The sequence below is a fragment of the Engraulis encrasicolus genome, chromosome 18 (genome assembly GCF_034702125.1).
Source record: "Engraulis encrasicolus isolate BLACKSEA-1 chromosome 18, IST_EnEncr_1.0, whole genome shotgun sequence".
Classification (NCBI taxonomy): Eukaryota; Metazoa; Chordata; class Actinopteri; order Clupeiformes; family Engraulidae; genus Engraulis; species Engraulis encrasicolus.
Window position 1 is genome coordinate 25,693,594 of NC_085874.1, and position 16,481 is coordinate 25,710,074.

General features: G+C 44.8%; 1 protein-coding gene across 2 annotated transcripts in view; it reads right to left on the reverse strand.

Annotated features, from left to right (window-relative positions):
• The window catches only part of mpv17 (mitochondrial inner membrane protein MPV17), a 38,097-nt gene that overhangs the window by 8,961 nt on the left and 12,655 nt on the right, over positions 1 to 16,481 (reverse strand). For both annotated transcript variants that reach the window (XM_063223336.1, XM_063223337.1), the window contains exons 3-4: positions 5,248 to 5,363; positions 2,676 to 2,768 (exon numbers count right to left, since the gene is read on the reverse strand). In XM_063223336.1, coding sequence (XP_063079406.1) covers positions 2,676 to 2,768; positions 5,248 to 5,363 — 209 coding nt within the window. The remainder of the gene's footprint in view (positions 1 to 2,675; positions 2,769 to 5,247; positions 5,364 to 16,481) is intronic.

Genomic DNA, 16,481 nt, shown 5'->3' on the forward strand with positions numbered 1-16,481 from the left:
AAACGTCAACAACAACAAGAATTAAGATGTGGCAATGGTAACAGAGACAAGACTAGGGCTGCTAACGGTTTGTGAAAAAAAATAGGGGCCACTTCATTGTCACGGGGGTCTCGGGGCACTCCCCCAGAAAATGTTATATTTCTTAGATGCAATTTCCTGCAGTTTAACCAAATTGTTTCTCGTTTCAGCTCAAGATGGAACTGTACTTTTAATTTCTAAATATGGGACGATTCCATATGCCTAGACAAGACTGTGCCTTCTCCACAGGCAGACTGTGGCACTGTATCTGTGTGTGGGTGGTATAAGTGTATGTGTGTGCCATGAGCAAGCAGTAGCGGGGGTGGGTGTGGGGTAGCCTCGCGAGCCATCCTACGTACTTCTGCCAAAGGATTGGCTCCACTACTAGTCTGGCTCTTGTTTTCTGTGAAGCGATTGAGGCGGCAGGATCTTGCCACCCAACGCTCCCCAGAAAGCAGCCAATAAGCGAATAAGTGCCCCACGTGGGGGCAAAACGGGGAGGACGCTCGTGACGATGACGTAAACGTCTGCGCCATTGGCTGTGGTCTGCGCTATGTTGTTGTTGAGTAACTGTCGGCGATTGGGTAAGAGCTGTCCAATCATTTCAAACCATAATTGAGTGCAAACTTCCCGCTTCCTGCAATCGTGTCAGATCACACAAGCTCCAGACCATGAATACGAAATGAAATGGTAGTATTATGGGATGGTCAGGACCAGGCTAGGTGTGGGGTGGGGTAGTAACAAGATTTCTAAGATTGTCGTCTGCATTGTACATTAATTCCATTTCATTCTCTCATTAATTAGTATGCTTGCCATGCGGCAAACATACTATTGTTATTCCCGTTTCTCTTTTATTTTTAATTTTCATCTTTTTCTACAATCCATTGGTTTTGAAGAACCGCTCAAGATAGAAAATCCGTTCAAAGACCGAAACATTCGGCTCGGTGTGCCTATTTGGATTTGGATTTTTCACAGGGGTACCTCAAACTCTGTAGCGCCACCAGCAGGTCAAAGTTCCAAACTTAACATGCTGTAACTTTTGATCCGTTGGTCGTATTTTCAAAAACGTGGTATCCCTGGAATCCTTGGGCCAAGCCGAATCCAATGCACCCTATGACGTCATTTTTCACCTGGAAAGTTTTTCCGCCATTTTGAATTTTGTGAAAATCAATAAAAATGACGCCCCGCCCACAATTTTTGACCGATCGTCGCGAAAATTTTATGAGGGCATCTTCGGACTGAGATACATCTACCCTAAAAGTCGATTGATTAAATCGTCTTTAAACAGGAGCCAATCAAATTTGGCGGCGGAGACGCCAAACAGGAAGTGACCTCATATCGCGGCAACTTGCATCAGAACCCAACTTTATATACATCATCAAGACTATCCCCAGATGAGACATAACAATTTTCGTGTAAATACGCCACTAGGGGGGTGCTACAATAAGCAAAATGTGTTTATGCCCATATTGGCCCTTATTTACCTCAATTCATCAAACGCTTGGTATCACTGAAGTCCTTGGGTTAAGCCGAATCCAACGCATACTATGATGTCATATTTATCATCAGGAATTTCCCGCCATTTTGACATATTCACAAATCAATACAAATGATGCTCCGCCCACCATTTTTATCTGCTCGTCCTACAATTTTTATCAGACCACCATCGGACTATTTTGCACCTATGCTGAAATTTACAGAGCAACAGCTGAAAGCATCGGCGCACAGCAGCCAATCAAAATTGACAACAAAGGCAAACACACCGTCCAAACAGGAAGTTAGCTCATATCTCAGCAACGCCTTGACGGATCTTAACGAAATTTCTTACACATGATCTCCAGTACACCCAGAGGGTACCTACCGAATTCAGTGCAATACGGCCACTGGGGGGTGCTACAGTTAGTGAAAATGTGGTTTGCCAATATGGTACATACCAAACAGGAAGTTAGCTCATAACTAGATGGTTAACTGTATGTTGGGTATGCATGAAGGGCAGCATATGCATGACGGGCAATTCATGCATGAAAGGCAAGGCATGCATGAAGGGCAACGAATGCAAGACGGGCAAGCATACTCCAGCATTTTCTGTGAGGAAATGCAATCTAGTTATATTTACATTTCTTCAATGTGTGTGTGTGTGTGTGTGTGTGTGTGTGTGTGTGTGTGTGTGTGTGTGTGTGTGTGTGTGTGTGTTTGAGGGGGATATTATATAAAAAGACAGAAAAGGTGACTGTGACCTCATGTAAGAAGATGGCTAATGTCTTCTCTTATCAATCAGAGTCCAAATGTGTGAGGATGGCTTTAGGGCAATCATGGATGGGCATTTAGCAAACATCCCCTTACAGCTACGAAAGATTAACCACCTGCCATGTCAAGATGCATCTCACCATGGAGTGTGTGTGTGTGTGTGTGTGTGTGTGTGTGAGTGTGAGTGTGAGTGTGTGTGTGTGTGTGTGTGTGTGTGTGTGTGTGTGTGTGAGTGTGAGTGTGAGTGTGAGTGTGTGTGAGAGAGAGAGAGAGAGAGAGAGAGAGAGAGAGAGACAGACACAGAGAGAGAGAGAGAGAGACAGACACAGAGAGAGAGAGAGAGAGAGATAGAGAGAGATAAAGAGAGATAGAGAGATAGAGAGGCAGAGACAGATATTGTCCTTGCTCACCTGGTCAATGGCCATTTTCTTCAGTGCAGCACTTTTGGTCTCTCCCACAACCAGCCTGTCCAGGACCCTGTACCAGCCCCCTATGACTGGACCCTAAACACACACGCACGCACGCATGCACGCATGCACAAACACGCAGCACACACACAAGTGACTTTAGTATACAGTTGCAATTTCAGATTTTGTGCTTTTATGGTCCATTTTGGGCACTGTGCTAAAAACCCAACATGTAAGCTACATCAGCATTTGGCATCATTTACAGAGCATCCGTTTTCAAACCCCTTTTCATCTATTTCCAATCCAGCTGAAAAGAGCATCGGGCTTAAACTGGGTAACCACTCCACAGTTGCCTCCAGGCACAGGTCTGTGTTTTTGTTGTATGCATAATGTGTATTTGTAAGAACTAAGTTATCTACCGACACCTGTTTCTTTTACAGTAAAATAAATGATATGAAGAATTCAAAATAGCTACATGCTAAGCAATACAGCTATTTATTACCACTAATCTGTATGCATTCACATGCATGCACGCACACATATAGTATACGCACACACACAAATACACACAAAAACAACCCCACACACCCACATACGCATGTACACACGCACACACTGAGAAGGTCTTTTGTTTTGACTGCCAATCTATGCCATGAGAACACATAATTCCTTCCTTTTTCTCCAATTTCCAGTTGCGTAACATGTAAAAAAAAAAAAAAAAACACAAGAAACTACTCTGTGACACACATAAGGGGATTACAGTGACAATGACACTTTCTGATGACAACAGCAGGATGTCTACATGACAAGATGCTGACACAGCAGCTCATGTGGGAACAGGCAGCCACAGGCTGAAAATAACCAGAAATGCACAACGAGAAGACACCGGAACAGCATAGATGAGATGCTTTTCTTTTTAATCAGGTGCACGACATATTGAGGACTAACATTTTGATAGAAAACCATCTTCATCAGAGGCCATGAGTACTGAAGAGAGAAGAGCAGTTATCTGGTATACCCTGATTAGACAGGTGTAGGCCTATGCGGCGTGGCAATCCCATTGATGCACCAGATGAAAAAACAGAAGCGCGTGGAACCCTTTTTTTGTTAACTAGAAATGTACTCAGAGAGTGCAGACCTCCACCAAGGAAGCTGTTTGATAGAACATTTGACTATGTTACACCTTATTTTTTTTTTCAAGTCTTTCGGTCTTGTTTTTGTGGAGTTAGAAACTGGAATGTCAAAATTCGCCCCATCCCGCAATGGTGAAGAATCTCTGCTTCCTGATTCTGCTTCCGGATTGTGATCCGGATCACCACCAAAATGTACTCACTTGTTCCTTTTGTCACTTCCAACAACTCCACAAAATGTAATCAGAATCTGTTCATCACTCTTTGAGTGATCCTGCTGGCAAGCAGTCAGACCAACCAATGCGACCGAAAACACCACCTCCTTGGCGGAGGCAGGGTCGCTGACATGAGGAGATGGAATTGGGTTTCCATTACATTGTATGTATTGGGTAGGGGGCCCTTTCAGATGACTTTGTCCCGGGCCCAGCAAAAGCTGTCAGCGGCCCTGGGCAGAGGTAATAACAACATCCAAGATTGGCAGCATCAGATAGCTTTAGCTGGTGTATCTTTGGGGCCGGCACACAAACATAACTCATTAGCCTGCATGATTGTAGTCAATTGTTTTGTTGTCAGTACTTCTGCGTCATGCTTCAGTGCAAATGTGTAGACAGATTTTATGGACGTGCATTCGTGCCCATGCATACAAATGTACTACACACATCCGCGTGCGTTTGTTTCATGGTAAAGAATTTACATCTGTTTAGAAATTTTAACAAATGGAGTAGAGACCCTAATCAAAAGTGGCATAACGGTTAGGGAATTGATCTTAAAATCAGAGGGTTGCAGGTTTTTCCGAAAGGCACCTAATCCCACATTATTCCAGGGACTGCAAACAATACCCTATAAATAACTGTACATTGCTTTGGATAAAAGTGTCTGCTAAGTGTAATGTAATAATTAAAAAGGTTCCCCATTTTTGCCACTTTTTCAGCGTTCAGTGTGTGTTTGTGCAGTTACCCTACCAAGACCCTTTCGACTAAATTAAGTTAAGATACTGCACCTCAAAATGACAAATGCACACGCACACAGACACAGTGCTAAATGACTTGTTAGTAGTGCAAGGGGCTGATTTATTTCCTAGTATAAGAGCACTGCCCACTCAACACTGGGGCTGTGCCATGCAATGACGTCGCCCCGCTGTGCAAAGAGTGCTGTGAAGTGCAAGATGGCACTTTGAGCTGACAAAGCCCAGTCTCACAGGTGGTGTTTACATTTTAATGGTTAAATGGAGGAAAGGTGGTGTAGAGAGAGGGGGGGGAGACTGAGAGAAAATGAGGGAGGGGGAGAGAGAGAGAAAAGGAAAGAGAGAGAGAGATAGAGAGAGAAAGCGAGATAGAGATAGGGAAAGAGAGAGATAGGAGAGAGAGAGAAAAAAGAGAGAGAGAGAGAGAGAGAGAGAGAGAGAGAGAGAGAGAGAGAGAGAGAGGGGAGAGAGAAATACTCACAACAAAGAAGAAGCCGATGCTCATCATCTTGGCAGTCCGCTGCACGTTGTGATTGGCCAGACCTCTCCGCTCAATCAGCTGCTGGGAGATGACATCGCCCACCCCCACAAGAGAGCCTACAGGGAGGGTAAGATAGACAGAGAGAGAGAGAGAGAGAGGGAGAGAGAGAGAGAGAGAGAGAGAGAGAGAGAGAGAGAGAGAGAGAGAGAGAGAGAAGGCAGTGGGAAGAAAGGCAGATCCAACTGGGTTAGGAACAGCATTAAGATTAAGAATGAAAACGATAGACAGGAACAGAAAAAAACAGTAATCTAAGTTAGAAGCAGCATTAGAAAAGAATAGTGTGTGTGTGTGATTGTTTATTTGTGTGTGTGTGTGTGTGTGTGTGTGTGTGTGTGTGTGTGTGTGTGTGTGTGTGTGTGTGTGTGTGTGTGTGTGTGTGTGTGTGTGTGTGTGAGAGAGACAGAGCGAGCATCTGCTCTTTTTTTCTACCTGGCAGGAACACCCCATTCCCCCACCCATTGGCCTTGGCACCGATGCAAGCACAATAAGCAGAGGAGAAGTGAAGGAGGGAGAGGATAATTAGCAGAGAGGAGGGAGGGGAGGGAGAGGAGAAAGCCTCATTCAGAGCAGAGGGGGTTACTTACTGCTTCCCCATTCACTACAAACTGAATGGGAATGATGCAACAACAAACTGCAAACAAACCATCATCAACAACAACAACAACAACAAACTGCGTTTCTCGACAGGCTAGTTGTTAATTAAAGTTAGCAACTTACTGATTGCAATGCTCAGTAGGCAACTTAACTCACGAAGTTGCTAACTTGCTAGCAATGATGCTTTCGAGAAACAAGGTCTCGCCAAGTGACCTGTGCGGCAGAACACCATTAACACCATCAGATGCTGAGAAGAAAGCAAGAAGTAAGCATTACCATGCCTAAAATTATTGAGTACTGTATTTCAAATCGTACAAAGTAATTATTGTGATGTTAGCCTCTCTCATGCCTGGATTAGCCGTGACTTCTGGTGAACGACTACTGGTTTCAGGTAGGAAACAGTGGTGTGTATGTTTTTGTCTATGCCACTGGATGCCACTGACACCAGCTACAAATGCATCGAATCGAAGGTGTCATGTGAAGGTCCGTTATCCAACGTATCCACCCATCCACCAATTCCGTATAATTTTGTGTCCTCTCAGAATTTCCTGTCTGCTAGTTCCATGGCTAGTTCTGGTTAATGCAGGGATTAAAGCAAAAAAAAGTCATCTGACTGAACTTTTTTTACCGGTTAGGCACCCGATCGAGTATCACTCCGTAACCCAACGAACACCAATGTAGCCAGGCTCTGCCCTCATAACGAAACATACACTGGTTTTATGCAAGGAATGGTGCCAGAGCCAGCACTAGGCATAGGCAGACAGGGCAGTCGCCTAGAGCAGAATAGGCCTATGTATTGAGGGCGCCAGTAATCCAAAAAGTGCCACAAAATCAGAACTTCAACCAACATAAAACTTTACACTTCACATTAACAATGAATATACATTACAGACTCAGTAGGCCTACATACACAATCAGTATGAATGTACCTGTAGGTACTAGATCAGATGTGCTCAATCAGATGTAGGCCTACAATGCTATGTTTACAGATGCCAAATTCTAAATACAAAAAATAGGAAAGAGGGAAAGGGGGCAGGCCTAGGCCACCAGATTGACTAGAACTGGCCGAGAATGGAGGGATAATGGATACTATATCAGACTGCAAACATTGAACTGCAATTTGGGGTATGTTTTGGTTATTTCCTCTTATTTCTACCCATTGTTTATGAATTGTTCACAACATTATGCAGAATAGATTCACAATGAGTGTTGCTTCAAAATTGTCTAGCTGATATCACAGAATTATTGACTTGGAATTGCAATGCGTTGATACAGTGATCCTATTATGTTTTTTTATTGTTGTTGTTGTAGTAGTAGTAGTAGGCTATATTTTGTCTTTCCCATCAGAATGGGCAAACACTGTTCTGGTGAAAGTTGGTGCGCATTGCTTGCAGTTGTATTTCTGACATTTAAAAAATAATGCACTGGTCATAGCAGTCATGGGTGAGCGGTTAGGGCGTCAGACTTGCATCCCAGAGGTTGCCGGTTCGACTCCCGACCCGCCAGGTTGGTGGGGGGAGTAATCAACCAGTGCTCTCCCCCATCCTCCTCCATGACTGAGGTACCCTGAGCATGGTACCGTCCCACCGCACTGCTCCCCATGGGGCGCCACTGAGGGCTGCCCCCTTGCACGGGTGAGGCATAAATGCAATTTCGTTGTGTGCAGTGTTCACTTGTGTGCTGTGGAGTGCTGTGTCACAATGACAATGGGAGTTGGAGTTTCCCAATGGGCTTTCATAAAGACCCGAGATCAATAGCAATCAGAGGGAGAAAACTAGTTGTTGGTTATTTTGTATGTTTTTCACTATTCATCCTGTTACAAATAACTTGTTGACGTTTACAACAGGGTGCGGTAGTCTACCTCTTGTGTTCTACCGTTTTGAAAACCTATGGCTACCGGTACTTTTTTGCTTCTCGATGTGCGGTGCCAGGCACACGCTTACCATTGATTTAAAAAACGTCCCCGATTCCTACACGCACTCGTGTTCTCTCCTACAAGCTGACACGACGCAAGCAGACACGACACAGTCACAGACATACGTCTATCGTTTAACAAAAGTAGCACACTTTCCCAAGCTTGTCGCGCAACTTTCCACTCGAATCAAGACAAATCACCCACCTGTCCTGAGTGCACAGTGCGCAAATAACTGAGCTCTAACGTAGCGTAGTCCGAGAAGATGGGCACAGACGTTGAGCCACTCAAAAACAAGCACACACACAACTGTTGCTGCACACTATTCCAGTTTGCAAAATAGCATCACACAGTAGCCTACAACAAGCCTTGAAAGTGAAACAAACACTGAAACGGCATTTATTGACCACCCATCAGAACACAGCTTCCCAGAACAAGACGTGGCATAAAATATTGGCTCTGCCAGGGATAGCCTCCGTGACCCCTGTAAGATGCAACCCATTTTTAACTTATTTCTTAAATATATATCGGCAACAACAAAGTTAATATGCTATGATTACAGGTGAGACTGTAAATTATCCGTTGTCAGAAAGACAACTAGAGCTAGTTCTACACGTAGCCAGCAGAGGTGGAACGTAACTAAGTATTTTTACTTCGTTACTGTACTTAAGTAGTTTTTTCTGGAATTTGTACTTACTTGAGTAAAAATAAAAATGCAGACTTTTACTTTTACTCAATTAATTTTTTTTACAATTACTTGTACTTTCTACTCCCTACATTTCTAGAGGAAGACTTAGTTACTAGTTACATTTATCCTACGTTTTCCTGTGGTGTTTCGTGGATATTTGAGTAGGCTAGCCTCAGCTGCGGGCAGGGAGGTGGGACCAAGCCCCTCTTCCAAACTGACACCCAGACAGAAAAGATACTTTAAAAATCATTAACAGGACTCCATAGTCATGTTCTAATAGAACCGAAAACCGTTGCAGAAACTTTTTTCTATTGGATGAAGTAGGCAGACATGGAGAAAGACAGACACGGAGAAAGACAGCCATTGCGCAAGTACTTGTACTTTTGTACTCAAAAAGCACATTTTAAAGTTAGTACTTAGGACTTTTACTTAAGTACATTTTTGGTATACAACTTTTACTTTCACTTGAGTCATTTTGTCGCAGGGTACTTCTACTTTTACTTAAGTACACAACTTCAGTACTTCTTCCACCTCTGGTAGCCAGTCAAACGCGCTAAACTTTGAGGATGAAACGCATGGTATTACGCATGGTATATCCTAGCTAGCTGCCAATGATAGCCGTCCCATTGGGGCTATGAATAATGTTAGCAAAAGTCACAATGCTTATAAGGAAAACCCTTCATGAAAAGGACATCATGCGCAGTCCAAGTAAACTACTCTTTTTTTCTAACACAAGCAGGTAATTGGAGTGCTTCTGGGTCTTCACCTTTTTTCCTTGGTGCTCATCAGTGTAGGGGCTCTCAAACTTGGTCCAGGAAGACAGATGCTGAGGCACTCAAGGTTGCAATTTTTTTTACTTTTTTATTTGGCTACAATGCCTACGCGTTTCGGCCCTTATGGCCTTCTTCAGGGCGTAGTGCCTCAGCATCTGTCTTCCTATTCTTTTTTTCCTAACTATCCACCACGGCAGGTGCAATGATAATGGAAACATAGGCCTACGTGTCCTACCTTCTTCCAGCTATGCATTCCATGCATATGCATTATTATTAGCCCATATTGGAATATCAGTCCAACTCGTTTTATAATGATTGTCATTGCACTTTAAAGACATAGTATTACACATTTTGTCTTTTCTGCCATCAGCAACAATGTTGGCTATTTGATTTTTTTTAATCTCTGGCGCTGCACCGCAACCGAATTGTTGACCGCTCGTGTACTTTTTTTTGGAACACGGAAGACCAGGAGATGGCTCAAAACTACTGAGTGAATCTGTTGTATGACACCACCGATGCTGGAGTGTATACTAAATCCGTACACCAAACACACCTCTCGTCCACTTCTCATGACCAGGAGTGCTCTCGATTTGAGTTCAGTTGGAAAGTAAAAATTGTAAATTAATTGACATGAATTATAAGGACGGAAATCCGTCCAAACGAAAATCCAGTTGACGGAAATCCGTCACAGCGACGGAAAACTTTAATCCCTGGGTTAATGGTCACCATTGAAGCCTACGGACATTACGTACGGCTTGATAATGAGGTGGATAGACACCATGCAAGACATCCATCTCATATGGGGATTTATAGAGGTGTCAACAAAAATCGTTTTGTTCGTCAATGCATGATGCATCGCAATGCGAGGCAGGATGATTAAATCATCGTTTCAGCAGATGCCACAATCGATGCAGCAGTAAGTTTCCATTACTTCTGTGGTACAGTATCTGTTCAGTATCTGGCCCCATGACTGAAAAAAATGGCTTGCTTTCAGTAGAAATGTAATGCATTGCAATGCATCGTAGAATCGGACTGAATCGAATCATTACCGTAAGGGCAGTGCCAATGCACACCACTAGGGATTTACATAACCTTGCATTTTCAGTCAGGCACATTATTATCCTTACACCCCACAACCACAAAACAACATTTTTTTAAATCATTTTCAATTTTCCATTATGTATACGTGTAATGTGGATGTAATTAATGTATTTTTTTTTCTCTCTTTTGAGTTCCCTAAGCGGGATAAATAAAAAAACGATAAAACATCTGTGGGATGCTTCCCCCTACTGATGAGAGGGAGTTTGCTCTCAATGCAACAATCAAAAAAGCATGAAACGCACCAACAGTTTATTCACATTTGCATTGAAGCAGCAAGGAGGAACCCGCACACCACTGATGCCGATGCATAAAGAATTTTAATGCATAAGGAAAATAAAGAAGGTGCTACCCAGTGAAGTGCATAACGTTTTCGGTTCTTCAGACCATCATCAGTGCCAAACTGACATTTACATTTGCATGCCACTTCTCTCTTAACTATTCTTCTGGGTTGTTGCTGTTGTTGTGATCTTCCTTAACCCAGTTTTTTTGTGTTTGTTTTTTTCTTTGTCCTCGTGACTTTTAAAAAGTCCACCCCCGCTCCTAAAAGGCTGCTAGCGAGTCTCAAATGTGTAAGAAAAGCATCGCAAACAATAAGCTCTACCCCCACAGACAATCCCACATAACAGCGTGAAAACAAAATTGTTGGGTTATGAGTCACTGTATAAGATCATTTCCGAGCGGATGGAGGGAGTCTTCCTAAAAATATCCTATCCCTGCGCCGGGCGCCCCCTCAAAAGAGGCATTTTGTCAAAACATTCCAAAGAAAGAAAATAAAACACCAAAAATATGTGGCCTTTAAATGCCACGTCGGAAAAAAAATCTTTGGCGAATTCAGCGGTATTCAATTGAACGGGTGACTTTTAAAAAGTTAACATCCCCTTCAATTAGGAGACAGGGATAACTTATGGCTCATCACTACATGAGTAAGCGGTTAGGGCGTCAGACTTGTAACCCAAAGGTTGCCGGTTGGACTCCCGACCCACCAGGTTGGTGGGGATAGCAATTAACCAGTGCTCTCCCCCATCCTCGTTCATGACTGAGGTACCCGGAGTATGGTACTGTCCTGCCGCACTGTTCCCTTGGGGCGCCATTGGGGGCTGCCCCCTTGCACGGGTGAAGCATAAATGCAATTTAGTTGTGTGCAGTGAGCATTGTGTTCTGTGAAGTGCAGTGTCACAATGACAATGGGAGTTGGAGTTTCCCAGTTGGGTAAAACGTGTGGTACATGAGGAGGAAGCGGAGATGGTGGGAATGGGTGGAAAAGTCACCAAGGGTTGCATTTGACGAAGGACTGAGAGTTCGAAATGTTGTGAGTCGTGACATTAAATATTTGGGAGCACAGAGTTGCAGACATATTTCTCTTAAGTTATCTTGTTTGGTCCAGCACCTGTGTCACTGATGTGCGCACATCCTTTGCTTTATTGGACAATATGCCACCCCACTCACCACCCAGCGTCCAAACCAAGGTCCCCAGGGTAGCAAACGTGCACAGGAGAGCCATACTCATTGCTGTGTCCAGGGACACACCGACAGGGGGGGGGGGCAAGGGGGTCCACATTACATTGTATGTATTGGGTTTGGGGCCAATACATGTGTCTTTGTCCCGGGCCCAACCAAAACTGTCAGTGGCCCTGGCTGTGTCAGTCAAAACGCAGCCACAGAAGGCAGTCCCATTACAATGATGTTGATGATAATGAGGGTTATGATGATGTCCAAGCAATGTTGAGAGGGCCCTAGGAGACGACATCTTTGGTCATCACTATTATCAATGAAGGTGCTCTTGTTGGAGATGATGAAGATGAAGATGAAGATGAAGATGATGATGATGATGAAGAGGATAATAATGAACACAATGATTATTACAACAATAATTGAACAGACCAAGGAAAGGACACTGGATAATAGTTTCAATGACACATGCTTGAGCATGTGTGAAGGTGCTGGGCATGATGATGATGATGATGATGATAATGATGATAGTAAGGCATGGCTGAAGAGGTGCTAGCGATGGTGATCAGTGAAGCCAACAGGGAGGGACAAACGGGTCAGCTGTCCCGGGCCCAGAGAGAGAGGGGGGCTAAAATTAGGTCCTCATTACATTGTACAGTATGTACTGTATTGGATGGTGGGCCCTTTTCAAATGCCTTTGTCCCGGGCCCAGCAAAAGCTGTCAGCGGCCTTGGTGATGATAATGATGATGTCAGCCAGAGCATTGCAGGGAGAGCCCTATGGCTGGGAGAAGAGGAAAGGCACGGTTGGGGTAATGGGGGATGCAGCGGTGGGAGGCTCTCCTTCGCCACTGTGGGTGCCCGGGAGATAGAGCTGATGCCTGGGCTGACGTGACGACGGCTGCTGTGCAAACGTCTGCCCTTCTGGCCATGCTGGTGCTCCCCCACCTGAGTACCGGTAAGTAGCACAAGTGAGTTCAAGGGCATATTCAGTGGCGGATGGACCCCTGGAGTTCCTACAATGAGTTGTGCTCCTCAGTCTCCGACACCCCGCCCCTCGCAAAAAAAACCTCATAGTAGTAATATAAATGAAGTTTAAGTTAACCTACATAAATGTTTACTTAATAGTAAAAATCTGGTAATAGTGTAGAAATAACACTCTTACTCACGGCGCATTCAGGCCGACTAAGAACCCGTTCCCGCACCTAATTGCAAACCCTGTTTCTCGACAGTGTCGTTGCTAACCAGTTAGCAACTTAGTAAGTTGCCAATGGGAAAGTGCATTGCAATTAAGAAAGTTGCTAACTTAGTTAGCAACGACACTGTCGAGAAATGCACCCCTGGATCAGAAAGTTGGTTGGCAATGCAAACCGAAAAAATACTTGCGCGAACCGTGATGATGTACTGTGGACGTCAGCAGGTCCATCCACGTAACAAAGTCACATGCGACAAGAAAAGTTAAGAGCCCAGTATTTGTGGGTGGTAAGCACTTTAGCGGAACGTAACTGGTGCGGGCACCAGCACCATTTTGGTCGACTCCTGTGTACACATTTAGTTGTAGTTGACTGTGAATCACTGGCAACAGCTCACCATAAACAAAACAAGTAGGTCAAAACAGAGTTTGCCCCCCTTGCCCCAAATAATCACATAAAACAAACAAACAAACAAGCAAGAGTGGTAAACGGCGAGTAAAAGGGATAAAATACAGAAATGACAGGGAAGAACATTCATTTCCCACGTTGTTCTTTGATTTCCTCTCATTCTCTGGGAAAAGGTGACTCACCAGCAAACAGAAACAGCCTTTTCATTCAACATGCACAAAGCACTCTCACGACTGCAGTATGCACTGATGGGTCTCTGCTAGAATGTGTGTGAGTGTGTGCGTTTGTGTGAAGGGGGGATTTTGGGTGTTTGTGTGTACAGAGAGAGCGAGTGAGGGAGGGACAGAGAGAGAGAGAGAGAGAGAGAGAGAGAGAGAGAGAGAGAGAGAGAGAGAGAGAGAGAGACAGACAGACAGACAGAGAGAGAGACAGACAGACAGACAGACAGACAGATATTATTACTGTTTTCAGACCGAGCAGAACGGTGCCCATGTTCGTTCCCGTGCCAGTTACATTCGGAACTTAAAGTGCTTACCTGCAAACCTCTCACATTCATACAGGGCTCTGAACATTTCCACACGTGACTGTGTGTTACCCAGATGAACCTGCTGATGTGCACGTTGCCCACAGTTTGCAGAAAAAAACAAGTATTTTTCGGTTCACATTGCAAATCAACGTTCCAGTTCTTGTACGCTCAGACTTGCGGCGCGAACACACCAGCTGGTTTGAAATTAGGTGCGGGAATGGGCACCAGCACAGTTCTTAGACGGCCTGAACGTGCCTAGAGAGACAGAAAATGAGTGGGCGTGTTTCTGTGTGTGTATCCATCATTTTACCACTCAATGCAAGTTCAACTACTACACCATGGACAAACACTGCGGACACAGGTTCACTGTTGCACTATTGCAGTCAGCATTGCACAGCTGAATGCACTTCAGTAAAACGGTATTAAGTTTATAAATGCAGAAAATCAAGAAAATCAAGGACAAAGTGGGGTAACAAACATTTTGGGTGTAGCACATCGCCAGTGTTCCCAGAATTTTCAAATTGGGAACACTGGCGATGGGCTAGACCCGATATCTTTGTTACCCCACTTTGCCCATGGTTTTCTTTACTTTCAGCATAATAATACAGTTTTGCTATACAGGTACACCAACTCAACATCTCAGAGGGCTGCAGCTGATTGACTCCAGATCATGTCATGACTCCTAAGGTCAGCTGGACACTGAATGACGCAGGTCCTCTACCAAACATAATCAAGTGGACCAATAAGAGTGACCAATGCAGATGCCAATGGGTCCGACAGATGAGGCAGGGGTCTCTGGTGGGTCTTTGGACATCATTGTGACCAATTACACACAAACACTCGCACGCATGCACGCATGCACGCACGCACGCACACACACACACACTTGCTTGTGCCAATCAGCTTGACTGAGCCATTCCATCGGCGTTCCCGATCGCCTGGAAATGTCAGCGAGAAGCCGTCGGTGCCGATGCAGAGGCGGGGACCATCGATTGGCCATCTAATCAGCAGCCACAGGCAACAACTGATGCATTATTCATGAACACATACGCAAGGCACACAGCCGGCTAGCCAGGCCGTGCCTTCCTAGTGACGTAATACTTTCAGCGTTGCTACTAGTCAGGTCAAGAGCAATGCGAGTACTTTCTGACCTCCCAGAAAATTAGGATCTCCACCCACTTTGTCGGGAAGCAAACAACCATTAGCAAACCAAGGGAGGCGGGTCAACCATGCTGTTTGGGAAATGTTAATTGTTATGCTCTTGGTCAGACTAAATCTCGAAGGGATTTGAAAGTTGATGATAATAACATAAAAACAATGATGATAAGTCGATGCGGAACAATTCACGACACGCCGATGCAGCCAGATGATTGGATCAATAACAGCGCAGCTCAGCTGGCAATTGGCTCTTGTTGCCAGAAAGGCGGGAGATGTGCGGGCAGACGCCACATTTACGTTACGAATCTTCACTGTTCATTTTCTATGGACGCTTACAACAGTGACCTGTCTCCTTACCCAAACCGTCTCTGGTCTGGGGCAGGTGAGCTATCCCTGACCAGATGCTTGCGTTAGAACAATGGCCCAGCAGCAGCTCGGCAGGGGAACCTCAGGTAGGAAGCCTCCCGATGGAGGAAGAGATGGATGTCTTGGCGGCCACGTGGGATAATAGCATCGGCAGCTTGGATCACCGTGCCACATCCCTCATGTGGAAAGCTTGGGAGCAGGGGTCGGACAGACCCAACTCCATCTCAGCGATTAGGGCAGAGGCAGGGGGGAGATGGAGAAAGACCAGAGAGAGAGAGAGAGAGAGAGAGAGAGAGAGAGAGAGAGAGAGAGAGAGAGAGAGAGAGAGAGAGAGAGAGAGAGAGAGAGAGAGAGAGGGATTGAGATTCTGGGCCATTAAGCTCTCAACGTGTAGTAATGGCACGTTCCCGAACGGTGGGAGATAGGATGTTTCTGACCTCCTCCTTACTGAAATGCATTGGAACGCCTGTTGAAGCGGAATATTCAAGACGCGAGCTGGGGCCAAATCAAAGTACCCCAAAGTACCCCAAAGTACCACAGCAATGACAGTGCACAGTGATAGGAATAGTTTAAATTTGACTTGCTGGTTGGAACGCTTTCAAGTGGGAGGTAGCTGCCTCCTGCTTGCATATTGGGAAGCTCCCACCGTTGGGGAATGCGGCATTAGACTTGCCTTCCCGGTAGAGCATTTTCATGATTTGTTTTTGTGTCTTTAGGATTCTAGGACCAGAGAACATTTTCTGGGATTCATGAACATTAGCTACTGTCTACACTGAGCAGTGTTTCCCACAAAAATTCTGGAAACTATGGGGGCAAGTTCCAACCTCCTCTTGGTTGTGTATTGCTTTCTATCTGCATAGAGCCAAGCCACTGATTGAGCACCTTCAAGAGGTTTTCAGTGTGGATAAGGTCAGGAGACTGAGATAGGCAATCCATGAATCACTGTCTCTTGAAGCGTTTGGAGGGTTAAGCTACGTACACACACATTACTAGCTTCGCTCTTGCTC